At 39.5% G+C, this 26,397-nt stretch overlaps 1 protein-coding gene across 1 annotated transcript in view; it reads left to right on the plus strand.

Moving 5' to 3' along the window:
* Positions 1-26,186, plus strand: part of TPX2 (TPX2 microtubule nucleation factor) — a gene marked incomplete at both ends in the record, with an annotated part of 36,031 nt that extends 9,845 nt beyond the window's left edge. The window contains 13 exons of the mRNA XM_084247938.1: positions 3,262-3,390; positions 4,300-4,422; positions 6,059-6,180; positions 7,112-7,263; positions 8,884-9,055; positions 10,422-10,563; positions 11,758-11,974; positions 19,082-19,177; positions 20,202-20,381; positions 20,764-20,910; positions 23,551-23,662; positions 24,319-24,506; positions 26,076-26,186. Coding sequence (XP_084104064.1) covers positions 3,262-3,390; positions 4,300-4,422; positions 6,059-6,180; positions 7,112-7,263; positions 8,884-9,055; positions 10,422-10,563; positions 11,758-11,974; positions 19,082-19,177; positions 20,202-20,381; positions 20,764-20,910; positions 23,551-23,662; positions 24,319-24,506; positions 26,076-26,186 — 1,891 coding nt within the window. The remainder of the gene's footprint in view (positions 1-3,261; positions 3,391-4,299; positions 4,423-6,058; positions 6,181-7,111; positions 7,264-8,883; positions 9,056-10,421; positions 10,564-11,757; positions 11,975-19,081; positions 19,178-20,201; positions 20,382-20,763; positions 20,911-23,550; positions 23,663-24,318; positions 24,507-26,075) is intronic.
* Positions 26,187-26,397: the final 211 nt, after the last annotated feature.

Raw genomic sequence — 26,397 nt, forward strand, 5'->3', positions numbered from 1 at the left:
GGGGAACAGAACAGGCAGACTGAAATACACTGCGGAGGGGAGCAGTGGATTAGACAGCAGACGTATGCCGTGCTATGTGGGTTTCTCCCCAGCTGGGTGGGATTGAACCCATACTGCAGAGGCTGCGGACAGCTTCACAGTGCTGCGCTCAACCACCTGTGCCTCCAGGGAGGCCCTTGTATATATTTATGATTACTAGAGTTGTCCCTCATCCTGACTGAATTCTGGAATGCTTTCTGGAAATGATGGTATGACAGAAAGTCAGCTACTCCCAGAGTCAAGAAGACCTGAATAGCTTTTGTTTTGTTTTAAGGCAGATAATCTCTTCCAACTGAAAACCTAGGTTTACTGAAAATAACTATATCTCTCAGTCTTACTGTAAGAAAAGGCAGATAAGATAATATATATAACAGTATTTTATAAATGATACTGTATTTTGAAAATTTATGAGGTAAAATATTAGTGCCACTTATCTCATATTTATCAGAGTCCAGAGATGCTAGATCTAGAAAAGAAGAGCAGGAAAGTGCAGATAATTGTACAAGTTCCCTACTATTTTATTTTCACATAGTTTTGATGGATAGGCTAAAGGATAACCCAGACTCCTTTGACACAATTAATTTAAGAGTCAACATTCTGTAATAATCATTTCTCCATGGAGGTGTTGCTTTACCACAAATATGTGTTTTAATTTTTGGAATCTTATCCCCTTGTATATCTTCCTAAAGCCACCCCAAATTTTTCTGTGCTTATATGTATCACTGTATGTTGAATTTAAGTAATGGCTCCTAATGATCATGTCTTCATGTACTTTTCCTTCTTTCTAATTTTTGATTCTCAGTCCGTTTTTAAAAATTCACTAATTTTATTGATATATAATTTGCATATCTTAAAACATACAGATTTTGAGTGTACAAAGTCGGATGAATATATACTTCCATAGCACCCACAATTAAAATGAATAGAACATCTCCATCATCTCAGAAAGTTCCCTCATACAATCCTTTTTTAGTTAATCCTTACTGTCTACCTTCTCATTCTCCTACCTCTTACCCAGAGGCAACTATTCTGATTTATTTCAGCATACATTAATTTTGCCTGCTCTATATATTTTTATAAATGGAATTATATGTACACTTGTACTTGACTGTATCCATTCACCAATTGATGGACATTTGAGTTGTTTCTAATTTGGATCTATTATGAATAAAACTGCTGTAAATAGTTTTTTAAGGGCGTATTTCTCTTGAATGAATACCTCAGAGTGGAATTACTGGGCCGTATTGTTAAGTGTATTTTTATAAGAAACAGTCAGGAATGTATTCCAAAGTGACTACCATTTTACTTTTCCACTAGCAGTATAGTATGTGAGAGTTTATGTTGTTCCATATCTTAGCCAACACCTGGCACTGTCAGTATTTTTAATGATGATTATGTTGTTTTTTAAATTTGCATTTTTCTAGATAACTAATGATGTTGATCACATTTTTATGTGATTATTGGCCATTCCTATTATTTCCATAGATAGCCGCTGCTTTTGTAGTTTGGCTTTTTGGCATATTCCCATTTAAAGTTTGAGAGACTACGTTGAGATTGTTTTGGCCCCCAAACCTCTAATCTTTTGCTTTACTTCTTTTTTTTTTTTTTTTTTTTTTTTGGTATTTATACAAGCACTGGGTACAGTCAGAAGCGCGGGAGGGTGAGAGAATTCACCAGAGCCAGAGCGGGGAGCAGAGCAGGCAGAAGGACCGAAGTACACTGCTGAGGGGAGCAGCGGGCGGCAGGGAGGTCTGCACGCCATGTGGGACCCTCCTCCAGTGGCCGGGGAGCAGCCGGGGATCGAACCGGCGCTGCAGAGGCGGCGGGCAGCTTCGCAACCCAGCGCTCAACCGCTGCGCCACCGGGGAGACCCTTGCTTTACTTCTTTACCCAATAAAACTGCTTGGGTTTTACATGTGAGAGCACCAGTTATCCTGAAGAAACTTGCACTTTTCTTCCAGTGGAGACAAGGAAGAGATTTGAACTAGCACTATTTGAAAGATGATAACCATCTGAGCAATAAATACATGAAAAAGTGCTCAGTCTAGCTGGTACCATGGTAAAGCAAATTAAAACCCCAGAGAGGTTTTACATATGACCAATAGGGTTAAAATTAAATTTGCTGGTAATATTGTTTTCAGTAGGGTATGGAGCAATATAGACTTGTTATAAACTTGTTATTGTGATAAGCATATTGGAAAACAGGTCCTATGACCTGGCAGTCTCACAGTTTAACATATCTAATATGTGTACATATGTGCCAAGAAACATATGAGAATCAACAGGAAATGGACAAATAATGGTACATTTCTGTAATGATTGCTATAACATTGAAAGTCAGTGAATTAGAGCTCTGTGATAATGTGGTTGAATTTCACAAACAGAATGATGACTGAAATAAACTACAACCCCCCCACAACAAAATAAAGCAAGTAGTGGTAGTCTGACTATATTTTAATGTTTTTTCTTTTGTTTGTGTGTGTGTCTGTTCTTTCCAAAGAAAATACCATGCTTATGGAGTGCAGGTTTATAGGTAAAATGATAGAAAGTATTGAGTACAGTAAAGGTCAAGATAGTAGCTGCTGCCAGTGTTCTATTTCTTCACCTAGGTGGTGATTTCATGAGTCTTTACTTTGTGATCATTTAACTGAGTTTTTGTTTTGTGCACTTTTTGGTCTGTGTTATATTCTAATGAAAAGGGCGAAAATAAAATAGATTTGTCAGTTTCCAGGAGGTCTGATCTCTAATTTCAAGCCTGACAGCAAATTACTATGAAGCAGGGTCAGGTCACCTCATCTTTTTTGACTTTGACCTACAAAAGGAGGGAGTTGTGATAGCCAGTGCCCTTAAAAAACATTTAACTTTATTGAGGTCTAATTTACAAACATTAATGCAGTTAACTACCAATATTTTATGATTAAATTTTAAAAACTACCAGTTAGATATGTAGTGATTAGACTTTAAGGTAGAAAATAATACCACTAGACTTGTTATAGCCCTTTGTAGTTTGATATACAGTATTTTTTTGTTTTGTTTTATTTTGTTTTTTACATTTTTCAAAGTATAGGTTTATTAGGAAAAGGAGAAGGGAAAAAAGAGTAGACCCAGGTAGGCAGCCTTAGGAAGAGAGCTGCCAGTTTGATATACTTTCATAGGAGCATTTGTATATCTATCGTAGTTATATTGTTATATAGATAACTTTTGTCAATTCTTCTACTATAGAAGATCTGTCAGACTCTCTGCTAAGAAGGATTTGGAAGGCGAAGAAAAACACCATGTAAAAATGAATGCCAAGAGATGTGCTACTCCTGTAATCATTAATGAAATTCCACCCTCCAAAAAAATGAAAGTGTAAGTAGTTGAAGCTTCTCAGTTGGCATAGGTTTTGCCTCTTTGCACTATTTTATCACGTTTATAGAATACATGGTACTTGTTCTTGTTTTTTATCAGTTCGGAATTATTTTGCTGTAATTATTGCCTATTCAGCTAGAGTGGTTTAGAGAATAATGATTTACTGCACAGAAGTTTAAAAGTAGTTTGCTGTTGGCCTTGGTTCAGTGACTGAACAATGCCAGGACAGTGTCTCTGTGATCTTTAGCTTTTTTTGCTTTTTTCTCCCCCACACCTGTTATTTAAGATGGCTGCTCTATAGTTCTTAGTTTCTTCCTTGTCCTTATTACCTCCTTGTTATATCTCGGTAACTTGATACCTCTTCCCTGTACAAGAGGAAAAGAAGGAGGGCATGGTAAAGGAAGGGGGGCAACACCCATATCAGCAAAATGAACTATTTTCTGGAAACTTTTAAGTTAAATCTCACTTGCCCAAACTGTGTTATTTGGACCCTTTCTTAGTTGGAATAGAGGCTATTAATAATAGTAATAGAGGCTATTACTTTTGTCTTCAGGTCATGTTGCCCCAAACAAAATTGGGGTTCCATTAGTAAGAAAGTAAGTAAAGTAGACATTGGTAGAGCAACTAACTGCCTGCCATTTGTTCATTTGATGATAAGTAGTTAGAATCCCTCTCACCTTCCTGAACCATTCATTACCTGTCATATCTTACTTTGACTTCTCAGAGTTTACTTGTAGCCATTGGTATATGTGATCAGATAATGTATTGGAAGGCTCTTGTGGTTGAAGCATGTTTGTTGTCCTAAAGAATGAGAAAATGTAAGCCATGTGTGGTGGATCTGGGGGATAGGGTGGTACAAGGTATACTTTAGAAAATTAAGAGGCTATTTTTTTTTTCCTTTGACTCAAGTTCTAACAATAAAAAGAAGCCAGAGGGAGAAGGCCATACTCATCAAGGTACTTCTGAAAAGAATGAGTCCTCCCCAGAGAAAACCAAAGGTAGACACACTGTGACGTGTGTACCACCTGTAAGGTATGCATCTTTCCTGAATTTATACTTCAGAGTTAATAAAGTCACAAATGGGTCCATCTGCAGTTTGGTATACATAGAGCTTGGGAAACTCCTAAAACTATAAACCATGGTGAGGTGAATTGTTTTATGTTCTGGTGGGTGCTTGGGTCTTAAACACCAGGAAAATACATTCTTTAAGTCTCAACTGGTTTTATAGCTGTTGACACTTAATGGCAAATTTATAGTATCATCAGCTTTGAGTGAATATTTTTTTTTCCTTGTTGTCTCATGTGCATTGTCTCTTTTTACTTTTAAAATTGTCTCAAATTTGGGCCTCCCCGGTGGCGCAGCGGTTGAGCGCTGGGTTGCGAAGCTGCCCGCGACCTCTGCGGCACCGGTTCGATCCCCGGCTTCTCCCCTGCCACTGGAGGAGGGTCCCACGTGGCGCGCAGGCCTCTCCTGCCGCCCGCTGCTCCCCTCAGCGGTGTAGTTCGGTCCTTCTGCCTGCTCTGCTCCCCGCTCTGGCTCTGGTGAATTCTCTCACCCTCCCGTGCTTCTGACTGTACCCAGTGCTTGTATAAATAAATAAAAATTTAAAAACAAAATAAAAAAATAAAATTGTCTCAAATTTAATTGATATGGTATTGATGGCATATTATTTTCATTTTTATTTGTTTGGTAACAAGATTGTATTACTGTTATTTAACAGTAAACATCTTTGCCATACTTCTTGGATGAATAGTCTGTTTCCTTTTCAATTTTTCTACAAGTGGTCTTAGTGATACTCTTATTCCTAAGAGGGGCCAGTCTAAATCTGATATAAAGGCACATTGTGAGGATGAGTGATTATATTCCTTGTTTTATAGAAGATATAACTGAGACTAGATATAGTTCTCTCAGGAGCCTATAGGCCGAAAATGAATTGACAGAGTGGGATTTGAACACCTAAGTCTGTCTTTATCACAGTATTTTTTTGTGTGTGTAATAACTTTTTGCCATATTTGTTGCAAAGAGTTTTCCCATTCTATTACTATTTTAATTTTAGTTTTTCTGTGGCATAAAAGCTAATTACTGTATAGTCAAATTTGTGAATTTTTTGTATTCTATAGTTTTGCTACTTTTATGAACTTTGAAAAATATTTTAGTAAAATTGTACCTCTTGATTTTTTTAATAGTGTTTCTGATTAAATTAATATTAAATCATTAGATGGAGCTTTTTGGTTTTAATGGTTATTTTATTCCAATTAAAAATGTAATCTATATAGGGCCTCCCCTGTGGTAGAGTGGTTGAGTGCTGGGTTGCGAAGCTGCCCGCAGCCTCTGCAGTGCTAGTTCTATCCCCGACCTCCGGGCAAGGGTCCCACATGGCGTGCAGACCTCTCCTGCTGCCCGCTGCTCCCCTCAGCAGTGTATTTCGTCAGTTTGCCTGTTCTGCTCTCCCCTCTGGCTCTGGTGAATTCTCTCACCCTCCTGCGCTTCTGACTGTACCCAATGCTTGTATAAATAAATAAAATAAATCTTTTTTAAAAATCTTAAAAATAAATTAAAAAAACAAAAAAATATGTAATCTATATAATGTCTTCAGATTATTTTGAATCACTGAATCTGTTTTTGCTTTCTGTTCCTCTCTTATCTTCTTTACGGATTTGTCCTTCAGGCAGAAGATTCTAAAAAGTACTGAGGAGCAAGAGTTAGAAAAGAGAATGAAAATGCAGCAGGAGGTGGTGGAGATGCGGAAAAAGAATGAAGAATTCAAGAAATTTGCTCTTGCAGGAGCAGGTCAGCATAGCTCTAGTTGAGTCTCAATTATGAGGGGGCTTCTTGTATTCTTGGTAGAGTTTTTTGAAGTCACTGAAGCAAAAAAAAGGTTTTTAGTCAGTAATTACGGTAAAAAGATGTGTTTACTTAGAAGGCTGGGCATGGGTTTCATTTATATTCCAATGGTCATTCCCCAGAACATTTTAATATACATTGACCCTTTCTTAGAGCATGCATGCCATTTCTCTCCATCTCTGACTGTAGAAGTCACACTCAACTTTGTCTTTACTTCTCTCATTTTTTCATATAGAATTAATTCCTCCTTCCTTTTTTGTTTCTTTTTCTTTGTACTAGAAAAGAAAGGAACTAGGATTGAGACAGACAGTAGAGCAATTGGGTAGGCCAGTATTTTTATTTTGTTTTCCTGTTTTATCCTAGGCAGAGGTAAATCTAGCTGTAGCTCTGGAGGAAAAGTATGACCGAGGGTGCTGAAGGGTTCTGCTCTGTTCTGACACAGTCATTATTAGTAGAATCAAAGCTGTAAAGCCCTGCTTACTGGGTTGGAAAAGGCACTCATAGAGCTTATAGATTTTCCTCCTCAGAGTTGCTTGGTTAAGCATGCTTTTAAGGTCACTCCATAGCTTTTCTTATGCAAAGTATTCCAGCTACGTTTTATCTCCAGAATTATAATTTTACTGGGAGATGAAATTCTTCCCTTCGCCACCTCTTTACATTTTATATCTGACAAAGGCTTCATACCTAATAGTACTCAGTAAATAAGGCAAATATATTAGTGTCCTGAGAATTGTTTCAAGTTTTAGGTTGTATGTAAACAGAGTAAACAAAGTTAGCTCCACAGTAGTAGAAATATCAGAAGTAGTAGAATAAAGGGGATTTACTGGTACTTTCTATTCTTAGTTTACCTTTGTGTTTTTCTCTGCTCCTCATTCAGGGCAATCCATGAAGAAACCAGTGACCCAGGTAACCAAATCAGTTGATTTCCACTTCCGCACAGATGAGCGAATCAAACAACATCCTAAGAACCAGGAGGAGTATAAGGAAGTAAACTTTACATCTGAACTGCGAAAGCATCCGCCATCTCCTGTAAGTTGATGGACTAAGTGAATATTCCCATTACTAATTCAGTGAGGCTTTCAGATCTAGCATTTGTGGTCACTGCTTATTCCAATAATATAATTGAGAGAAACACATTTTTGTGTTAAGATAGATCCAGATCCTCAGTTTGCCTCTGTTAACTGTGATCTTGGATAAATCACTGTCTCTTTCTCTAGGAACCAAAGTGTTTTTAAAGTTGAAATGAGAATGCATAGCGCATATAGAATCATGTGTGGCAAATTGTAGGTACAAGCTTGTTACAGACTGTGCTGTCACAAAATTCACAGAAAATCTTATGCCTGCAAAGTTGTATACAACAGATCATGGGGGAAACGAGCTTGGGGCTGACCACACAAACCCTCTGCGGTTTTGTTACCAGAGTGATAACAAAAATAGTGGCAATCCTAAATAAAACTTTTAGTGCTAAGAATCTCTACTTACATTTGCAATCATCATTAGTTATTTAAGTCTTAAACCATAGGGTGTGCGTCTTCTTTTGAAATGAAGATCCTTGGAGAATTTTTTTTAAATCAAAATTAATGATCCAGGGCCTTCCTGGTGGCACAAGGGGTTAAGTCTCAGCACTATCACTCACCAGATACTGCAGCATGAGTTCGATCCCCAGCCGGGGAGCTGACCCACATGGCACAGCAGACCTCTCCTGTCTCACCTGCTGCTCCCCTCAGCAGTATATTTCTGTCAATCTGTCTGTTCTGCCCCCCATTCTGTCTCAGGTAAATCCTTTCATCCCCCCACACCTCTGGCCTACACCCCAATTCTTGTATGCATATGTAAATAAAAATAAATCTTTTAAAAAATATTAATGATCCAGGGAGTAGTCTTGTTCATCAGTCAGTTTTGTGGATATTTGGAGAGATTATGATGCAGGCAGCTGCATGATCTGATCCAGACCCAGAAGCCCAATTAAGAAAACTTATTAGGATTGGAGGTGGATGCCTTTTGTAGCTTTTGCTCCCTCTTATTCTAATAAATTTGCTCTTCAGTGTTTTTTTTTTTTTTTTAAATAGAGGCATGTTTTATTTATTTGTTTGTTTGTTTGTTTGTTTTTTGTTTATACATGCACTGGGTACAGTCAGAGCGCGGGAGGGTGAGAGAATTCACCAGAGCCAGAGCAGGGAGCAGAGCAGGCAGACCGACGAAGTACACTGCTGAGGGGAGCAGCGGGCGACAGGAGAGGTCTGTGCGCCATGTAGGACCCTCGCCCGGTAGCTGGGGATGGAACCGGCGCTGCAGAGGCTGCCGGCAGCTTCGCAACCCAGCGCTTAACCGCTGCACCACTGGGGAGGCCCTCTTCAGTGTTTTGAAACATTAACATGCTTGTGAAAAATCACCTTGAGTCCTACTGTAGAACCATTTGAGTGCTAGATGCTTTCTTCCTTTTTTTTTTAAAGGATGGGAGTAGATTCAGTTATAACTCTTGTTCAAGGACTGACAAATGTAATAATGTTAACAATAATAACAAACTTAATAATAATATTGACTTTAAATATACCCTTTTTCTTTTGATCCTCTGTACTGAGTATATGACTTATGGTATATCTGAACTCTTTCATAACCTTATTTGGGGAATGACTTCTTTCTTTACAGGCCCAAGTAACTAGAGGATGCACCATTATTAAGCCTTTCAACCTGTCCCAAGGAAAGAAAAGAACATTCGATGAAACAACTTCTAGCTATGTGCCCCTTGCACAGCAGGTTGAAGCCTTTCACAAACGAACCCCTAACAGATACCACTTGAGGAGCAAGAAGGATGATGTTGGTAAGGTTTTTTTTTTAACCACTATCATAGCTGGCTGGAGCCTCCCCTAGAATTCCTATTCCTTACATCTTAGGCATGAATTTGCTTTCTGTTGAAATCCTACCTTTGAAACTGTAGTATGGCATGTGCCCCATATGTAGACACTAACTGTATAGTTGAACATTTCTCTAAGCTACTTATACCTATCAACCTATAATCTGTCCACTTATACCTATCAACCATCTTGTCTCTCCTGATCAATAATTGACCAAGGAGAATCAAGGTAACCTGAGACATCATTACACACTAAGGGTATCTTTGCCATGTGTCAGATTGTCATATGCAGATGTCATAATGCAACCTATAAAAAATGAAGACATTTCACAAAGTTGTGTGTTTTTTGTTCAGTGATTTAACATACTTTTTTTAATCACAAGCCAGGAGTTATCTGGGGTGTGGGGGGTAAAGAAGTGAACACAATGGACTTGATGCTACTCAGTATCACTACTAATTACTAAGAGAGCCATAGACTATTATAAGCTATGTTAAATACTGTGAATGTGGCGGTAGCTGTAGGGAGTGGAAGATGGAGAAAGACATGTTGACATCCAAGTCTTTAATCCATTTTGAGTTAGTTTTTGTGCATGATATGAGATAATGGTTTAGTTTCATTCTTTTGCATATGGCTGTCCCATTTTCCCAGTACTGTTTCTTGAAGAGAGTCCTTTTCCATTGTGTACTCTTGGTTCCTTTGTTGTAAACTAACTGACCGTATAAATGTGAGTTTTTTCCTGGGCCCTGAATTCTGTCCCATTGTTCTGTGTTTTTACTCCAGTACCATGATGTTTTGATTACAATATCTCCGTAGTTTTGTTTAAAGTCTGGGACTGAGATACTTCTGTTCTTTGTTGTCAGGATTGCTTTGACTATTAGGGGTCTTTTGTGGTTCCACATAAGTTTCAGTAATGTTTATTCTATTTCTTTGAGGAATGCCATTGGAATTTTGATAGGGCTTGCTTGAATCTATATGTTACTTTGGGTAAGATAGAAGAACATTCTTATTTAAAGCTGGAATAAACAAAAATCTTGTCAATATAGTTGGTATTATAAACAGAAAGGATGTATAGGCTTATGCAATGATGGAAATCCTTTAGACACAAATGGATTTTAAGTTCAGAAGCTGATCGTAGAGTTTATCCAAAGTATACCTTCACACCCTCAGTAAGGAATGACAGGAACAAGGGACTGAATGTTTGTCAGGAGATGAGCTGAGAGTGGAAGACCAGCCACTGCACAGTTTGGCATCTCTGGGCTACTTATCCAAATCAGCACCTATAAGTAAATGGATCTTAGGAGCTAGGCAAATGTCTGTGATCTCCATTTGCAGTCCTGTTACCTTCCAAATCCACTGTGGCCAAGATCTCCAGAGACCCAAAGACTCCCATACTGCAAACCAAACATCGTGCAAGGCCTGTGACCTATAAAAGTGCAGCAGATCAGGAGGCTGAAGAGCTGGAAAAACTGCAACAGTAAGTCCCAGTGGCAAGAGTTGCAAGAACCTGCCTGCTTTACAGTTTTGTAAGAGATAGTCACTATTTTTCTTGCTGTGGGGACTCAGGGCATTTGAGTTATAGACTGTGGACTGTGTCCTTGCTTATGATTAAAAGATTGGAAGTAGGAAATATGGAGATGTCTTGTAGTGTATAAAATTGGTGAAAAAGTAATACAGAGGTTAGGGTGAGAGAACTTACAATTCCATTTAAGGAGAGTTCTCAGAAGTTAGTTTAGGTAGTTTCCACCCATTTATGGCTACCCAGGGGATTGCTACTGTAATTATTGGTGGAGAAAACTGGAACTTAATGTGGTTAGCATTGGAGTTTGTTTCTCCTATTGTTTTTCCATATCCTTTTGTTCTTTTTTTTTTTTTTAAGATTTATTTATTTATGCATACAGAGCTGGGGTACAGGCCAGAGATGCAGGGGGTGAGAGGATTCACCAGAGACAGAGTGGGGAGCAGAACAGGCAGACTGACTGCACTGCTGAGGGGAGCAGTGGGTGAGACAGGGGAGGTCTGCTTCGTCATGTGGGTTGCTCCCTGGTGGGCCAGGGATCGAACTTGTGCTGCAGAGGCTACGGATTGCTTCATAGTGCGGTGCTTAACCTCTTGCGCACCAGGGAGGCCCCCATATCCTTTTGTTCTTTTGAGAAGTTGGAGGTTCCTCTGTGAAGAGAGACCCCACTCTTTAAATGGTGAGAATGTTAGGACTCATTTATTCTTTGTTCTAGAGGTAGAAATGCTAGCTATGGAGAGAGTTCAAATTTTGCTATGGAAATTTCACAATGGGTAATTTTAATAATTATTACTTTTCTGGTTTTTTATTTCAATTTTTTAAAAAGATTTATTTATGCATACAAGAGCTGGGGTATAGGCCAGAGGTGCAGGGGTTGAGAGGATTCACTAGAGACAGATTGGGGAGCAGAACAGGTAGATCTACTGAAACACACTGCTGAAGGGAATAGTAGGCGATACAGGAGAGGTCTGTTGGGCCATGTAGGTAGCTCCCTGGCCCAGATTGAAATGGGCCTCAGTGGTTGTTCTGAGACTTTAACCCCTGAGCCACCGGGGAAGCCCCTGCTTTTCTGTTTTTTACTTAATTGTTTGTGTAGTTCTCATTAAAATTGTGTGTGTGTGTGTGATTATCATTTAAACTCTCACCTTACAGATACAAATTCAAAGCACGGGAACTTGATCCCAGAATTCTTGAAAGTGGGCCCATCTTGCCTAAAAAGCCACCTGTGAAACCACCCACTCAGCCTATTGGTTTTGATTTGGAAATTGAGAAAAGAATCCAAGAGCGAGAGTCAAAGAAGAAATCAGAGGATGAACACTTTGAATTTCATTCCAGACCTTGCCCTACTAAAATCTTAGAAGATGTTGTGGTAAGAATGGCTGAGGCGCTGCATGCTGGCAGAAGTGTCCTGCTCATGATCAAATATTCACACTTTCACACATTCACAGATGTTTTGAGTGTATGATCAGGGCATCATATTAGGAACTATGGGTGCTAAAGTGGCTCTCGGTGAATTTTGCTGTCAGTAAACTTAAGGTCCAATGAAAGAGATAAACAATATGTTTACAAAACAGAAGACGTTTTTGAGAAAGATGGTAGTTAAAAGTACTGTGGGAATACAAAGGAGATAATGATTTCTCCTAGATAGAAGGTTCAGGAAAGCTTTATAGAAGAGGGAGTATTTGACCTGCACTGTGACAATGTGCAGTAGTTATTCTTATTCATCAATATATATCATTGCCCTAATAGCTAACTCTTACTATTTGCCAGGCACTGCTTTTAGCCATTTTTTGTATATTAGCTCATTGATTTTGACTACAGCCACTTTAGGTGGATTACTTGCATTATCACCAGTTTTAGACAAGGCAGTTGAGGCACAGAGAGGTTAAGTACATTCCCAAGGCTATTTAATTTTATAATTTTATTAATAAATAAAAGGATAAGAATTCAGGCACTCTGATTTCAAGAGTGTGTGATCTTAACACTTCATTCTGTAGCCTCTTCATTATATGGACTCCAGAATTTGGACTTACAGAAAAGCAAATGAAATGGACTGGTAACGAAGTCTACTGTAGAATTGAGGCTACCAAAGGGGTGATTGGTAGGTAGGACAGGGAGGAGGGCTACCAATGGACTATGGTGGAGGAATTTGGGTGCTTTGGTGGTGTTCATGGTGTAATATACATATCTGAAGAGGTATGAACCTGTGCTTCTAAGCCATACAAAGGATTAGAAACCAATGTAACCTCCGTAAAAAATAATACAATAAAAAACAAGTGATCTCAAAGGGAACTTTTAAATCGCTGTGTACATGGAAAAACAGTACTTTTTGCCATGAATAATAACAACAGTAGTAGCTAATATATAAAATTTAGTGTATATCAAGTTTTATTCTAAAAATAAATTATTTTTATATAATAATTCTCATAACAACTCTATGAGGTAAGCTTATGGGTATTTTCATCAGGCCATTATACAGTTGGGAAACAAAGCTAAATAACTTGTTCAAACTAGCCAATAGCAGAGCTGGGATATGAATCTCAACATCATGGTTTCAGGAGTTATACTTTTATATAATAGAAGGTACCTTTTAAAATAGATGATTCTTAGGAAAATATGTGATTGCTTAAAAAAAAAGTCCACATCACATTTATCATCTTCTCCTATGTATATATGTCACTAGTCATATCTGAACTTCATTTCTGGAAACACTGATTTAGGAAATTGATTTGGCAGTTTATTGTGCTTGGAAATGCTGGTATGAGCTGCTAAGTGGGGAAGTATGATTGGAGTTCGCGAAGAATGAAGTGAGATCTTAAGGTAGCATGGTAGCAGGTTATGCCTTGTTGAGAATTTTGATTTAACAGATCAGCAGAGCACTAGGTGTATAAGTAAGGTATGATGAAATTGATGTGGTGTGCCGTAAGAAAGTATTTGTCGTATCCACTGGTTTTCAGGATCTTCCAGGGATCTTATTACGTGAGCCCTACCCCTGGAGTTCTGGTTTTTTTTTTTTTTTTTTTAATTTTTTTTTTATAGAGGCATGTTTTTATTTATTTGTTTGTTTGTTTATACATGCACTGGGTACAGTCAGAAGCGCGGGAGGGTGAGAGAATTCACCAGAGCCAGAGCAGGGAGAACAGGCAGAAGGACCGAAGTACACTGCTGAGGGGAGCAGTGGGCGGCAGGAGAGGTCTGCACGCCCTGTGGGACCCTCCTCCCGTGGCCGGGGAGCAGCCGGGGAACGAACCGGCGCCGCAGAGGCCGCGGGCAGCTTCGCAACCCAGCGCTCAACCGCTGCGCCACCGGGGAGGCCCAGTTCTGGTTTGTTAAGTGCAGTGTAGAAGAGAGAGCCCAGTGAAGAGCGTAGTGTAGTTCCTAACACACAGCAGGCGGTCATCTTGTTAATAGTAGTAACTGTCATGTTGTGTGTTTACCTTGTACTGTTTGATGTAGATGGTCTTATTATTTCTCATAACTTTTAAGAGGTAGGTTCTAATTTTTTGTCCCTATTTTTCAGATGAGGAAATAGACAACCAAGAGCTAATTAGTATGTAGAACCAGGATTTGAACCTGTCATCTCCTTAAGCACTGTATTATTCTCTCCTACAGTGCTGTTATAATCGTTTATTTTGGCAAGTGCTTTTTCGAGTTTGATGCTGTTTGCTGCTCTCCCTACTAAAATTTCCAGCTATTTCACCTCAGCCCAATGGACACATATTGTATAGTCTTCTGTCCTCTTCAGTTTTTAGAAGGAAGGCTTCAAAAGGAGAACATGACTTGCCCATAGAAATATTTTTAGAAGTTGGTACCAAAACTGAGATTAGGTGTCTTTTTTTTTTTTTTTTAAAGATTTATTTATTTATTTATACAAGCACTGGGTACAGTCAGAAGTGCGGGAGAGTGAGAGAATTCACCAGAGTCAGAGCGGGGAGCAGAACAGACAGACTGACGAAGTACACTGCTGAGGGGAACAGCGGGTGGCAGGAGATGTCTGCAGCGGGTGGCAGGAGATGTCTGCACGCCGTGTGGCACCCTCACCCGGTGGCCGGGGACCGAACCGGTGCTGCAGAGGCCGCGGGCAGCTTCGCAACCCAGCGCTCAACCGCTGCGCCACCGGGGAGGCCCGAGATTAGGTGTCTTAACTTCATCTTAGACTCTTACAGTAGAGCAGAAGAGCCTGCCTCCCAGAACCTGACTGCAGCATGTATGTCTGCACTGTTGTTCCTCATCTGTGTCCCCTGATGCTGAAACTTTCTTTCCTTGTATCCTTATAGTGTTTCTTTTGCTCTCCCACTGTGGTTGATAGGTGGCAAATAGACAGCAGAACTAATGAGAGATGGGTTTGGGCAGCAGTGGGCCCTGAGGCGGATGAAAAAAGGGCTCTTGTTGCAGAGATAGAGTGATGAAAACCTTGAGCTCAAGGGTGTGAAATGTGAACTTGGTGCCAACATTTAGTGGGGAGCTGGGGCACCACAGAGGTGGATGTGGTGACAGTGAGGCCAGTGAATAATTTTAGCAACAATATTTTAGGGATGAGTTGGGGACACCAGCAGTCTTCTTTTTTTTTATTTAGTATATTCCCTGAGCTACCATTGCTTCACAGTAATTTCCTAGCTCTCCAAGACAGGCCTGAGAACTTGTCCAGGACAATTGGGGCATATCCTGTCTTAGGTGGAAGTACTCACTTCTAACACCCCTTCCCCTATTCTGGGCTGTTTTTCCTATGCTTCCTGTGTCTGCTCACATTGTCAATGTTTAATTATACATCACCTATTTAGAGATGCCTTCCCCCACCTTCCTGTTGGAGCTTTCCCTGCCCCACCCCATCCTTTGGCTCTACATTCTGTGAGATTTCTTCAGAACACTTAAAAAAAAAGAATTGTTTGATTTATTACCTTTTCATTTTCTTTTTCGTCCACTAGAATGTGAGCTCCCTGAGGGCAGGGACCTTGGGTATCTATATTGTTCACATCTGTATCCTCAGCACAGGAGCTCCAATATTGGATAATTAAGTGGGTGACAGCATAAACTGTCACCCAGTCTGTGTTTCTAGCTGGTGTTACATACTGGGAAATCAAAAAGGGAAAAGGACCGTAGCCCTTGTCCTCAAAGCTTTCACAGTCTGGTAGAGCAGATTGCTATGTAAACAAATAAGGACAGTAATATTAATCAACATATGTTCATTGAACAGTTGCCACACAGTCTTCTAGTAGGTGCTGTGGAGAATGCAAATGGCAATATCTCTGCCTTTAAGGAGCTTATAATTAAAAAAAAACTTAAAATACCAAATTGAGAAGCCTGTCTTTCTAGGAACCCAGTTTCCTTTATTTCTTTTTTTAAAAAGATTGTTTTATGTATACAAGAACTGGGGTATAGTCAGAGGTGTGGGAGGGTGAGAGAATTTACCAGAGACAGAGCAGGGAGCAGAACAGGCAGACAGACTGAAGACACTGCTGAGGGGAGCAGCGGATGAGGCAGGAGAGGTCTGCGGTGCCATGTGGGTTTCTCCCTGGCTGGCCGGCAATCGAACCTGTGCTACAGAGGCTGCGGACAGCCTCACAGTGCAGCGCTCAACCCGCTGCGCCACCGGGGAGGCCCCAGTTTCCTTTACTTCTGATTGAACTCTCCATTGGCTTTGACTGCAGTGGAGATGGGGTGTGGGTAGAGAGTTGCTTCAAAGTTGATTTTCATAAACTCATTATCAACTAATTATAAGGATTGGTCCCATTTGTGAATATCTCTTTCATGCTTATATATTAGAAATTTCCATTACTTTTTTTTTTTTTTTTAAATGCATGTCTTTGCTGGGTAGATGCAAAGAGAAGGGGGAAATAGGAAAAAGATTATTTAAGATCTAAATGAGTCCTAAAATATATATTTCCATTACTTTATGGAAAAAACCAAGACCTCGAAAGCTATCTAATGTGCACAGGGTTATGCAGAATGGAAGCAGAGCTGAACTAGAACAGACTCCTGGCTCCTTGCTCAATGTTCTTCCCACTCCCACATGTCCAGAGTGTGTGCCAGCAAGAGACTAATATCTATCTGTCCAAGATGTTGTAGAACAGCAGGTTTTTGTTGTTATTTTAGGATAAGCATTTGAAAGTGAACTTCATGAATTGTTGTCACTCTGATTACAAGTTCTGCTATACTAGATTTTATGCCAGTGATCCTTGCTTTTTTAGAAAACATAAAAACTTTCACAGCAGAATGGGCGTTCCCTTCATTATGGTCATCTTGGGAGGGTGTAAACTCTTTTCCAGTGATACTATATAAAGCATTTTGGAAAACCACTTGTTTGGGATCCTGTGGCAGAGTCTTTGTGGGTCCCATCAATGATAGCAAATCTTCATATTCTAAAGATTAGTTTGCTTTTAGGAGCTAGTCTAGAGTCAGTTGGAAGCTGGAAACAATTTTGTTTAATAAAAGTAAAGACTGATTACTTTGCATGACTCTGAAACTGACTGTGAAAGCCACCTCAAGAAAGACAAACATGCATTGTTGCAGCCTTGCTGGGATTCAGCAGACGTCTTCCACAGTATAAATTAGTCCGGGAGTCTTAAGAGTCCAAGGTATAAATCCTGTTATTTATTCTTATTGTATTCATTTAATAAACATTTACTGAATGCCTAGTGGTTGCCAAGTTAAGGGTTAATGGAATAAAAGTCCATCCCCACTCTGAATTCATAGGCTAGTAGGAGATGAACATTTAAATAAATAAATAAATGTAATAAAGTTTTAGATGTACTGTGATAGTGCTATATACAGAAAAGAGAGGTTATAGATTCTGTGGCTTTATAAAACAGGAGGCCCTTCGGTGGAGGCTTGCAAAGATGAGTTAAGTGCTTCCAAGCTGCCAGGGCTTTTCACATAGAGTATACAGAGGTATTGAGATGAGAACCAGACTTATATGTGTACAGCTACTAGTAATGCTTGTAGTTTGAGGGTGCTGGATAAGGAAGAGTAAGAGATAAAGGTAGAAAGTAAGGCAGGGTACCAGATTGTGAAGCCCCTTGTATTTCATGCTAAGGACTTTGTTATAGGTATACTGTTCTAGGTTAGCAGTAGGAACCATTAGAGAATTTAAGTCAGAAAATAACATGATCAGATGTGTTTTAGAAAAAAAATTCTGACTATATACAAAAGGTGAATTGGGGGAATGGAATGAGAAGCTAAAGGACTTAAAAAGCCAGGGGAGTAGTACAGACAGCAGATCATGTGATTTGTGGCTATGGTATGGCAGTGGACAGTTAGGAAGGAAGCCAGGATCAAGAGCTGCTGGGGGCAGCATGTAGATGTGAGTATAAGGAATAAAGCTATTGAGGATGTCTCAGGATTGTTGTGATTATTTAAAAATTGGTCTGGTCATATACGTCATTGAAAATAATAGCCCAAGAGATTTTGCAGTTAGGATTAATTGCCAGATTTGCAAGTTTCATAGAGTTTAAATTCTTTGAGAATCAGAAAATGCTTATGGACTAACTTGCTGAAATGCATTAGTTTTGAATGATGTGCACAGTGTAATTCAGTCTGCAGATATTTGCAATGTTGGCTTTGTTTTAGAACCATTAAGGGAAATTCTTCAGAATGGTTAAGTTATTAGAATTATGGAATGTAGAAAATTAAATAATTGAGTTATTCCCTTTTTTTATTCTTTTAAAAAATGTTGTGTTGAAATATACCTAAAAACAAAATTAAAGACTAAATACTGGAGGTATAACATTGGGTGAAAGAGTATGCCATTTAAACATCTGATAACTTCCAAAGGTTCTACCAACTTGTACCCTTTACCAGTATCCAATTCTTTGTGAGTGCTTGCTTCACAGTATTAATTAGTCTTCTATTACTCAGTCTTAGAGGTGAAAATATCTTATTTTAATTTATATTTTAAAAAATTATTAATGAAATTGAGCTAAGTCTTTGTGAACTCCTTATATCCATTTCTTATCCTATACTCATTTATTTGGCAATGGGAAATTGAACTAGCACTTGCCAAATACATTTTTCCCTTTGCCTTTTGACTATAATGTGTTCAAATATAAGTTCTCTTTGTAAAGCTGTAAGTGGAATAGGTTTAAGAGAATGGGCAGGTACCTATTTTGTTCTTGGATATATTTGGAAGTCTTGATTTTGTTTTTGAGTGACTGGAACTATGGAAAGGGAGAGGAACAAAATACTGTCATCGGTTTCTGTTGTATTTTTCATAAATACCAAAAAGATTTTGGTGAATCATATTTTTACTGATTATACAACATTAGCTGTGTCCTTGGTATTTGCTGCTCTTCTGGCATGCTAATCTACATTTGGCGTGCTGCTGCATATCAGTTACATCTTTGTCTCTATTGGGTAAATAACAGCATATTGAAATCTATACTAGTCTATTCTGATTCTTGGTATATAAACTTCCCTTTAAGGAAGGGATTACCCTAGTAGAGTTTGTTTTGGGTTGTCTAATTGAGTTGATTCCTTCCAGGGTGTTCCTGAAAAGAAAGTACTTCCAATCACTGTCCCCAAGTCACCAGCCTTTACGTTGAAGAATAGAATCCGAATGTCCACCAAAGAAGATGAGGTGATTTCCCTTGAGAGAAGGGGTTTCCTTTTTCTTTCTGCATAATCAATCTAAGCATTAATCTCTTAAATGTAATGAAATTCAAAGGCAATCACTCTTTGTCTGGAGTTATCCTTAACATGAGGTATAAACATTTGATCAGCTTTATTGATCCTCCAAAAGCAAGGTATAGTAAGTTAAGGATATGAACTTTCTGGATATCAGTGGTCACTGCCTGCAACTTACTCAAACCTTCTCCATTTCTGTAGCACTGAAAATCAGTCTCACTTTGTAACATGGATTGAAAACTGTGAAACTCTGTATCCTATTTTGTCTGAGCTAGTGTCACTGTCCAGTAAGGGACTTAAAATTTATACTAAGCAGTTAGATCTGCCCTGTTGTGTCTCCATTAACTCAAGGGTTGCAAAGGTGACTGTGTGGTGATGCTTCATGAAATTGTAACACACAAACTGTTATTGATCAGGCTAGTTTCTTGTTACATCTCCCATTTTATCTATAAATATCCAGAGTTATGGTAATTTTATAGCAGATCTCAAGCTTAAGCCTTTTTATAGGTTCATTTGAAACTAAAATACACAGTAATCTTATATTACCAGCCTGAACCCAAACAACTTGGTCCTATTCTGGGTTTGGCAGCCATTATTAGCTCCCAGTCACATGTTTTAGTATAGTCTAGAGGCTGCGTCAAATAAGAGACCATGTTATATGCTTGGATGGTATCTTTCTTTTCATTTTATTCATACTGTTTGATCTAATTTCATTTTTACAAGCTTTGTGTGAAAATTTTTAGATCCTTTTGAGTAGTTGCTTAGGTCCTTTGCCAAATACTTTCACATTGGTTCCACCCCGTGAGTTTGTAAATGACCTAGGTATTATCCTTCTTTGATAGAAAAAGTTTAACATCCAAGAGATTGATTGACTTGTTCAACTAATGACTTCTGTCATGTGATGTCTTCTGACTCCATATTCTGAGGAGGTGAGAGCAAATTTTTTTTATTTCTAAATTGCAATTTTCCCCCCTTAGGAAGAGGAGGATCCAGTAATAATAAAAGCTCAACCTGTGCCACATTATGGAGTGCCTTTTAAGCCCCAAATCCCAGAGACAAAAACTGTGGAAGTATGCCCCTTCTCTTTTGATTCTCGAGACAAAGAACGTCAGTTACAGAAGGAGAAGAAAATGAAAGAATTGCAGAAAGGGGAGGAGGTAGGTTTTTCCATTCTATAGGTGGCACAATGCTATTTGATCCCTCAGAGATAATCTTTTATGTTGCATTTTTAACTATAAAGTCACTTTCTTCCTTTGATCCTTCCCAAAACCTTATGAAGTGTAAATAGGACAAGTAATTTTAATAACCCTTCTTGCACAAGGGGGTTCAGTGACTTGCCTGTGAGCACACTGCCAGTTATTGGCAATATTCAGAGGAAGACCTAGATTTCCTTTGGAGCCTGTTAGTTTTTCTGCTGGACCATGCTGCTTTGAAAACAGGCCTTTTCTTGTCTTTCAGATTAATCCAAATAGTATGGAGTAACTATTACTTTATGTTGAGAGAAATCTATCTTAAATCTTATGTTTTATTTTCTGTTAGATACCCAAGTTCAAGGCACTTCCTGTGCCTCATTTTGACACCATTAATCTGCCAGAGAAGAAGGTGAAGAATGCAACTCAGATAGAGCCTTTCTGCTTGGAGACTGACAAAAGAGGTGCTATGAAGGCACAGACTTGGAAGCACCAGGTAGGGAGTGGGAAGGGCAATTAAAATGTTATTGCTTAGTTGGTTTGTTAGAATAGGTAGAACCACAACACCAAAATTCAGCTGGGAATTAACATACTGTATTATTTCAGGGGCTTTCACTCTAAATCAGGGCTTAGCAGTTTTTTCTGTAAAAGATCAGATAGTAGGGCCTCCCAGGTGGTGCAGCGGTTGAGCGCTGGGTTGCGAAGCTGCCCGCAGCCTCTGCAGTGCGGGTTCGATCCCCGATCCCCGGTCACCGGGCGAGGGTCCCACATGGCGCGCAGACCTCTCCTGCCGCCCGCTGCTCCCTTCAGCAGTGTACTTCATCAGTCTGCCTGCTCTGCTCTCCACTCTGGCTCTGGTGAATTCTCTCATCCTCCCGACTTCTCACTGTACCCTGTGCTTATATAAATAAAAAAAAGACCAGATAGCAAATAGTTTGGGCTTTGTAGGTTATTTTTGGTCTCTGTCACATGTGTGTATATGTGTTTCAATCTTTTAAAAAATGTGTAAAAACTATTTTTCATTCATGGGAAGTGCACATAAAGGTTACAAACTAGATTTGACCTGCAGGTATTTTTATATCATCTGGGGAATGTGAGAACTGACAGACTTTTTGTGTCAGGCCTTTCTTTTAAGATCTCATCTCTTCCTTTTGTGGGACTTTTTCATTAAACATTCACTTCTTTCTGTTGGTTCTTTGCTAAGAAATAATAATGGGGAGAATAGATTCTCAATGTGGTGAGCTCCTTTCTTGACAGTGTGCTCTTCATAGGTGATTAAAAACAATTGGTTGTTGGCTAGTTTAGGGCCTTCCCAGTGGTGCAGCGGTTGAGCGCTGGTTTGCGAAGCTGCCCACAGCCTCTGCAGCTCCGGTTCGATCCCTGGCTGCTCCCCAGCCACCGGAGGAGGGTCCCACATGGCCCCACATGGCGCGCAGACCTCTCCTGCCGCCTGCTGCTCCCCTCAGCAGTGTACTTCGGTCCTTCTGCCTGCTCTGCTCCCCGCTCTGGCTCTGGTGAATTCTCTCACCCTCCCGAGCTTCTGACTGTACCCAGTGCTTGCAAAAATAAATAAATAAACAAACAAATAAATCTTTAAAAAAACAAAAAACAATTGGTTGTTGGCTAGTTTAATTGGGATCTAACTGTCCTATCTGGGAAAAAAATCCTCCTGAATCCCTAAATTTATAAGTATTTTTATATCATCACTTACCCTGGACTGTCCAAAAGAGAGGTCTGAGCTAATCTTTATTTTCAGAAAGTCTCCTCTTGAAGGCCTCCTCTTGAATGTGATTGTTTACTTGACTGAATGTGGGTCCCATGTTAGCATTATTCTTTAGGAAAATTTAGGGTTGTTGATTTGGAAGTAGTAGTGGATCCCTTTTTCAAGTACTCTGACATGTGGTGTCATAATAAAAAAAGGGTTTTGTTTTTTTTTTTTAAAGTTTTTCAGACATGCAAAAGTAGAGAGAATAGTATAATGAACTTTCATGAACCTGTCATCTGGTTTTATTAGAATGATCAAAACAGAGAATCTTACTTTTCTGTACTTCCATTTATCACTACACTATATATAATTCTACTTACATTGGGTTACGTTGAAGCAAATCCTAGGTATCATCTCATTTCATCCAAAATTATTTCAGTGTTTATCTTTAAAATATAAGTACTTAAAAAAAAAAACCATAACCACAATGCTGTCATCACTCTGAAAAAGATTAACAGCAATTCCTTAACAGTGTCAAATAGTCAGCATTCATATATACCCACGTAATTTTTTTCAAAAAGCTAAATTGTTCAAATCAGCATCCAAAATAAGGTCCACACTTCGCATTTGTCTGATAAATTTCTATTTTTTTAAAAAGATTTATTTATTTATGCAAACAAGAGCTGGGATACAGGCTAGAGAGGTGGGGGGTGACAGGATTCACCAGAGACAGAGTGGGGAACAGAACAGGCGGATCTACTGAAATACACTGCTGAGGGGAGAAGCGGGCGAGACAGGAGAGGTCTGCTGTGCCACGTGGGTTTCTCCCTGGCCGACAGGGATCAAACTGGTGTAGCAGAGGCTGCGGACTGCTTCATAGTGCGGTGTTTAACCCCTTGCGTCACCAGGGAGGCCCTGATAAATTTCTAAATCCCTTCTAATCTGTAGGCTTCTCTGCTTGCATCGTATTTGTTGAATAAACTGGATTGTTTGTCCTAAAGGTTTTTGGCAATCTGAATTTTTGCTCATTGCATTCCCATGGTGTTGTTTAATATATTCCTCTATCTTTGGTATTTCTTATAAGTGAATAATCAAATCTAAAGACTTAATTCTGGTTAGGTTCTTCTTGGGGTTGGAGGAAGGGAGAGTACTTCGTAGGTGGTCACATCTGAGGCTGTATCATGTCTACTTGGTTGTTTTGTGTTGTTAACAGTATCTTTAAAAGTATCTCTAAGGTACTTTCTAGTTCTCAGTGGGTTCAGATGTCAGTCTGATCTATTCATTATGAAGAGGGTTTTAATTGAGTTTAGATTAAATCATCTCCCATCTTTATGGGTAAAGTGGTGCAGAAACATTAGAACTTGAGTTACTGAGGTGGTAGTCACCGAGAGTTGTGTAGTTGCTTATCTGAGTTATGTTTCTTTTTAATAGCTGGAAGAAGAACTGAAACAGCAGAAAGAAGCAACTTGCTTCAAGGCTCGTCCAAACAACGTCACCTCCCAGGAGCCTTTTGTTCCTAAGAAAGAGAGAAAACCCATTGCTGGTAGTATTATATATACTCTCAGGGAGTTGGGCAGAATTGTCAGACTTCCCAGGGGGAATGCCTTGGATCAGTTGTTTCACATAATGCTGTGTCAGCCAGAAGCATTTGCCTTTAGAGGATCTAACTTTTCTCCCCCATGACCCATCTTTTGCCTCTGGTGAACCCAACAGCTATGTTGTGTTGCTAAATTAGAACAAGAGCCTGAGCAGAGGTAGCAGGCATTTCAGCAACAGTTTGGCTTTCCTCACCCAAAGACTAGCAAGGGAGTGAGAGGAGGAGAGCCAGAACTACCTGCTGGAGTTCACCCTGAAGCAAGACTTAGATATAAAACATTTGATTCCTTAAGCACGAGTCATAGTCTTAGAAAATTGGAATTCTTCTTGTGTATGTGTCTCAAAATTGCTCTGAAGTTTTGAGCAAGCAACTTCACCTGTGTGGGTTTTGCTTTTCTTCTCATTAGATGATTTCCAGAGACCCTTCCAACTCTTAAATTCTAAAACTTTTGTCATGTGGTATACTCCATCTTTCTCCCAGAGGGGTTCTTTTGAGCTCAGCCTTCTGTTGCTGTGTGCATCTGGGCCACTTGTTGGCTGCATGGGGGCTCGGGTTATGCAAGTCCTGCTTGTGCACCAATATTTCTCTGTTTCTGTACTCAGAGGGCCTTTCTGGTTCTCTAGTTCAGGAACCTTTTCAGCTGGCCACTGAGAGGAGAGCCAAAGAGTGGCAGGAGCTGGAGAAGAAAATGGCTGAGGTGGAAGCCAAGAAAGCCCAGCAGATGGAGGAGGCCAGGCAGCAGGAGGAAGAACAGCAGAAGGAAGAGCTGGCCAGGCTACGGAAAGAACTGGTAACTGGGCAACATGACCACTGACTAAGCCATATTTGTCTGTTTCATTTTATCTGTACCTCAGCTCTTTTTCAGAGAGGATTTAGGTGCCTAGAAGGACACATCAAAGACAGCTGACGAGGAAATCACACAAACCAGTGGTGGTGACAAAACGGACGTGAACAAGGCTAAAGATGTGTACCTTGTGATCCATGTAGCTGCTACGTTTGAGCCATAATTTTGGTCCTTTTTAGGAACCAACCTGTTAGCTACAAATTCAACATGTTCACGAGCTCTAAACATGCCTAGTTGTTCCAAAAATGTATTTATCCCTGCTACTGAATTCAGACAATTTCTTCCAGAGGTCTTCATAAGGAGGGCATTATGTGGTGTAGCCATGCAATGTGATGCATTCCTAGGCCCTCTTTTAATTCATTGAACTTCAATTAAAAAATAATTTTTATTATTTTAAAGCTCAAGAAGAATCAATGTGTTACAATCAGACAAGAATACGTAGATAGGGAAGGACATGGAAATTGTGTGATGACTTTTCTTCCCTCCTAATACTTGGTTCAAACTTCTTACAGTTTTAATGCCTATTGGTCCAGGTCACCCTTCATGGGAATGCTAGCAAAATGATTTAGATATTAACTGTCAAAAAAGAAAGCTTACAGTAAGGATGCCTTCACCAGGAGGCCAGTGGACTGCGTTCACTGCATTACTGCAAAGACTCTTAGATGGAACTTCATATGATTACTGTAAGGTTAAATATCGAAATACATAAGTTATTGAGGTTTTGCCCAAAAATGCTAGGCCAGCAACAGATGCAGCTGTTGACGGAGGTGATTATGGCCTTAAGAAGGCTCTAGGACTATTTAGGAAACTAACTTCTGGGCAGAATCCAAACTAACATTTGTTAATGGGATGGAAAAAACCCAGTACAGTCACCACTCCATATGTACTTACAAAACCAGCTGCTTTTTCAGGCTGACGTTGGTTTTTCTTTAGCTAGTTTTCATGGTACCTGCCCCTTGTGTTTGTCTCCATCTAGAACTTTTTCTTACAGCTGTTCTCAGTATGGGCTGATACCAACATCCTAAAGCACAGTTCAGTTAATGCTAGTCAGTGCTCTATAATTGGGCTGGATTGAGGATTGAGGATTTTAAACTGCCCAGGAGAATGGAGGGACATCTCTTAGCATCCTTCCTGATTGTTGCTTTTTTGTTTTTCTTTTTGGTCCATGCTTTTGGTGACTATTAAGACTCAGTAAGCTTGAGATTGTACTCTTGCAAAGTCTTAGCATGTATTTCTTCTCTGCTAAGAGAGTAATAAAAATCCAAACTAGAGAAAAGTTTGACATTCTTTAGTGCAAACTGAGGAACCCAGCATGACCTGGATAGAAACCTGTTTGGGCTTTAAAACTCATGTGCTTTTTTCTGTTATACTGTGTTGCTTTTCTTTATTTTCTCTTTGAATTAGTGACTGATAATATGTAAAATGATTCAACCATTTTCTCAAGAAGAAAAAATTAAAACAACTAGTTCCCTAACATCCCTATTAGTGGTAACTTTTATTTTTCTTACTCTCCAGGTGCACAAGGCACAGCCAATACGCAAATACCAGAGTGTAGAATTAAAGTCAAGTGACCAGCCCCTGACTGTGCCCGTGTCTCCCAAGTTCTCTACTCGATTCCACTGTTAAAGTCGCTGTGAGCCGTGACCACCCTGGGAACAGGAGCTGCTCATCCTGTCACACCGGGCGCCTTCTTTCTTTGTCACCAAGGCATGGAGAGAACCCATTCCTCTAGACTTTGACCAGCGAGTCTAACAGAGAATACCTGACAACTGGGGACTCCATTTTTGTTGAAAATTGTTTTCCCATATTATTGAGGGTAACGATGAGACTCAATTCA

Source organism: Talpa europaea (assembly GCF_964194135.1).
Source record: "Talpa europaea genome assembly, chromosome: 11".
Classification (NCBI taxonomy): domain Eukaryota; kingdom Metazoa; phylum Chordata; class Mammalia; order Eulipotyphla; family Talpidae; genus Talpa; species Talpa europaea.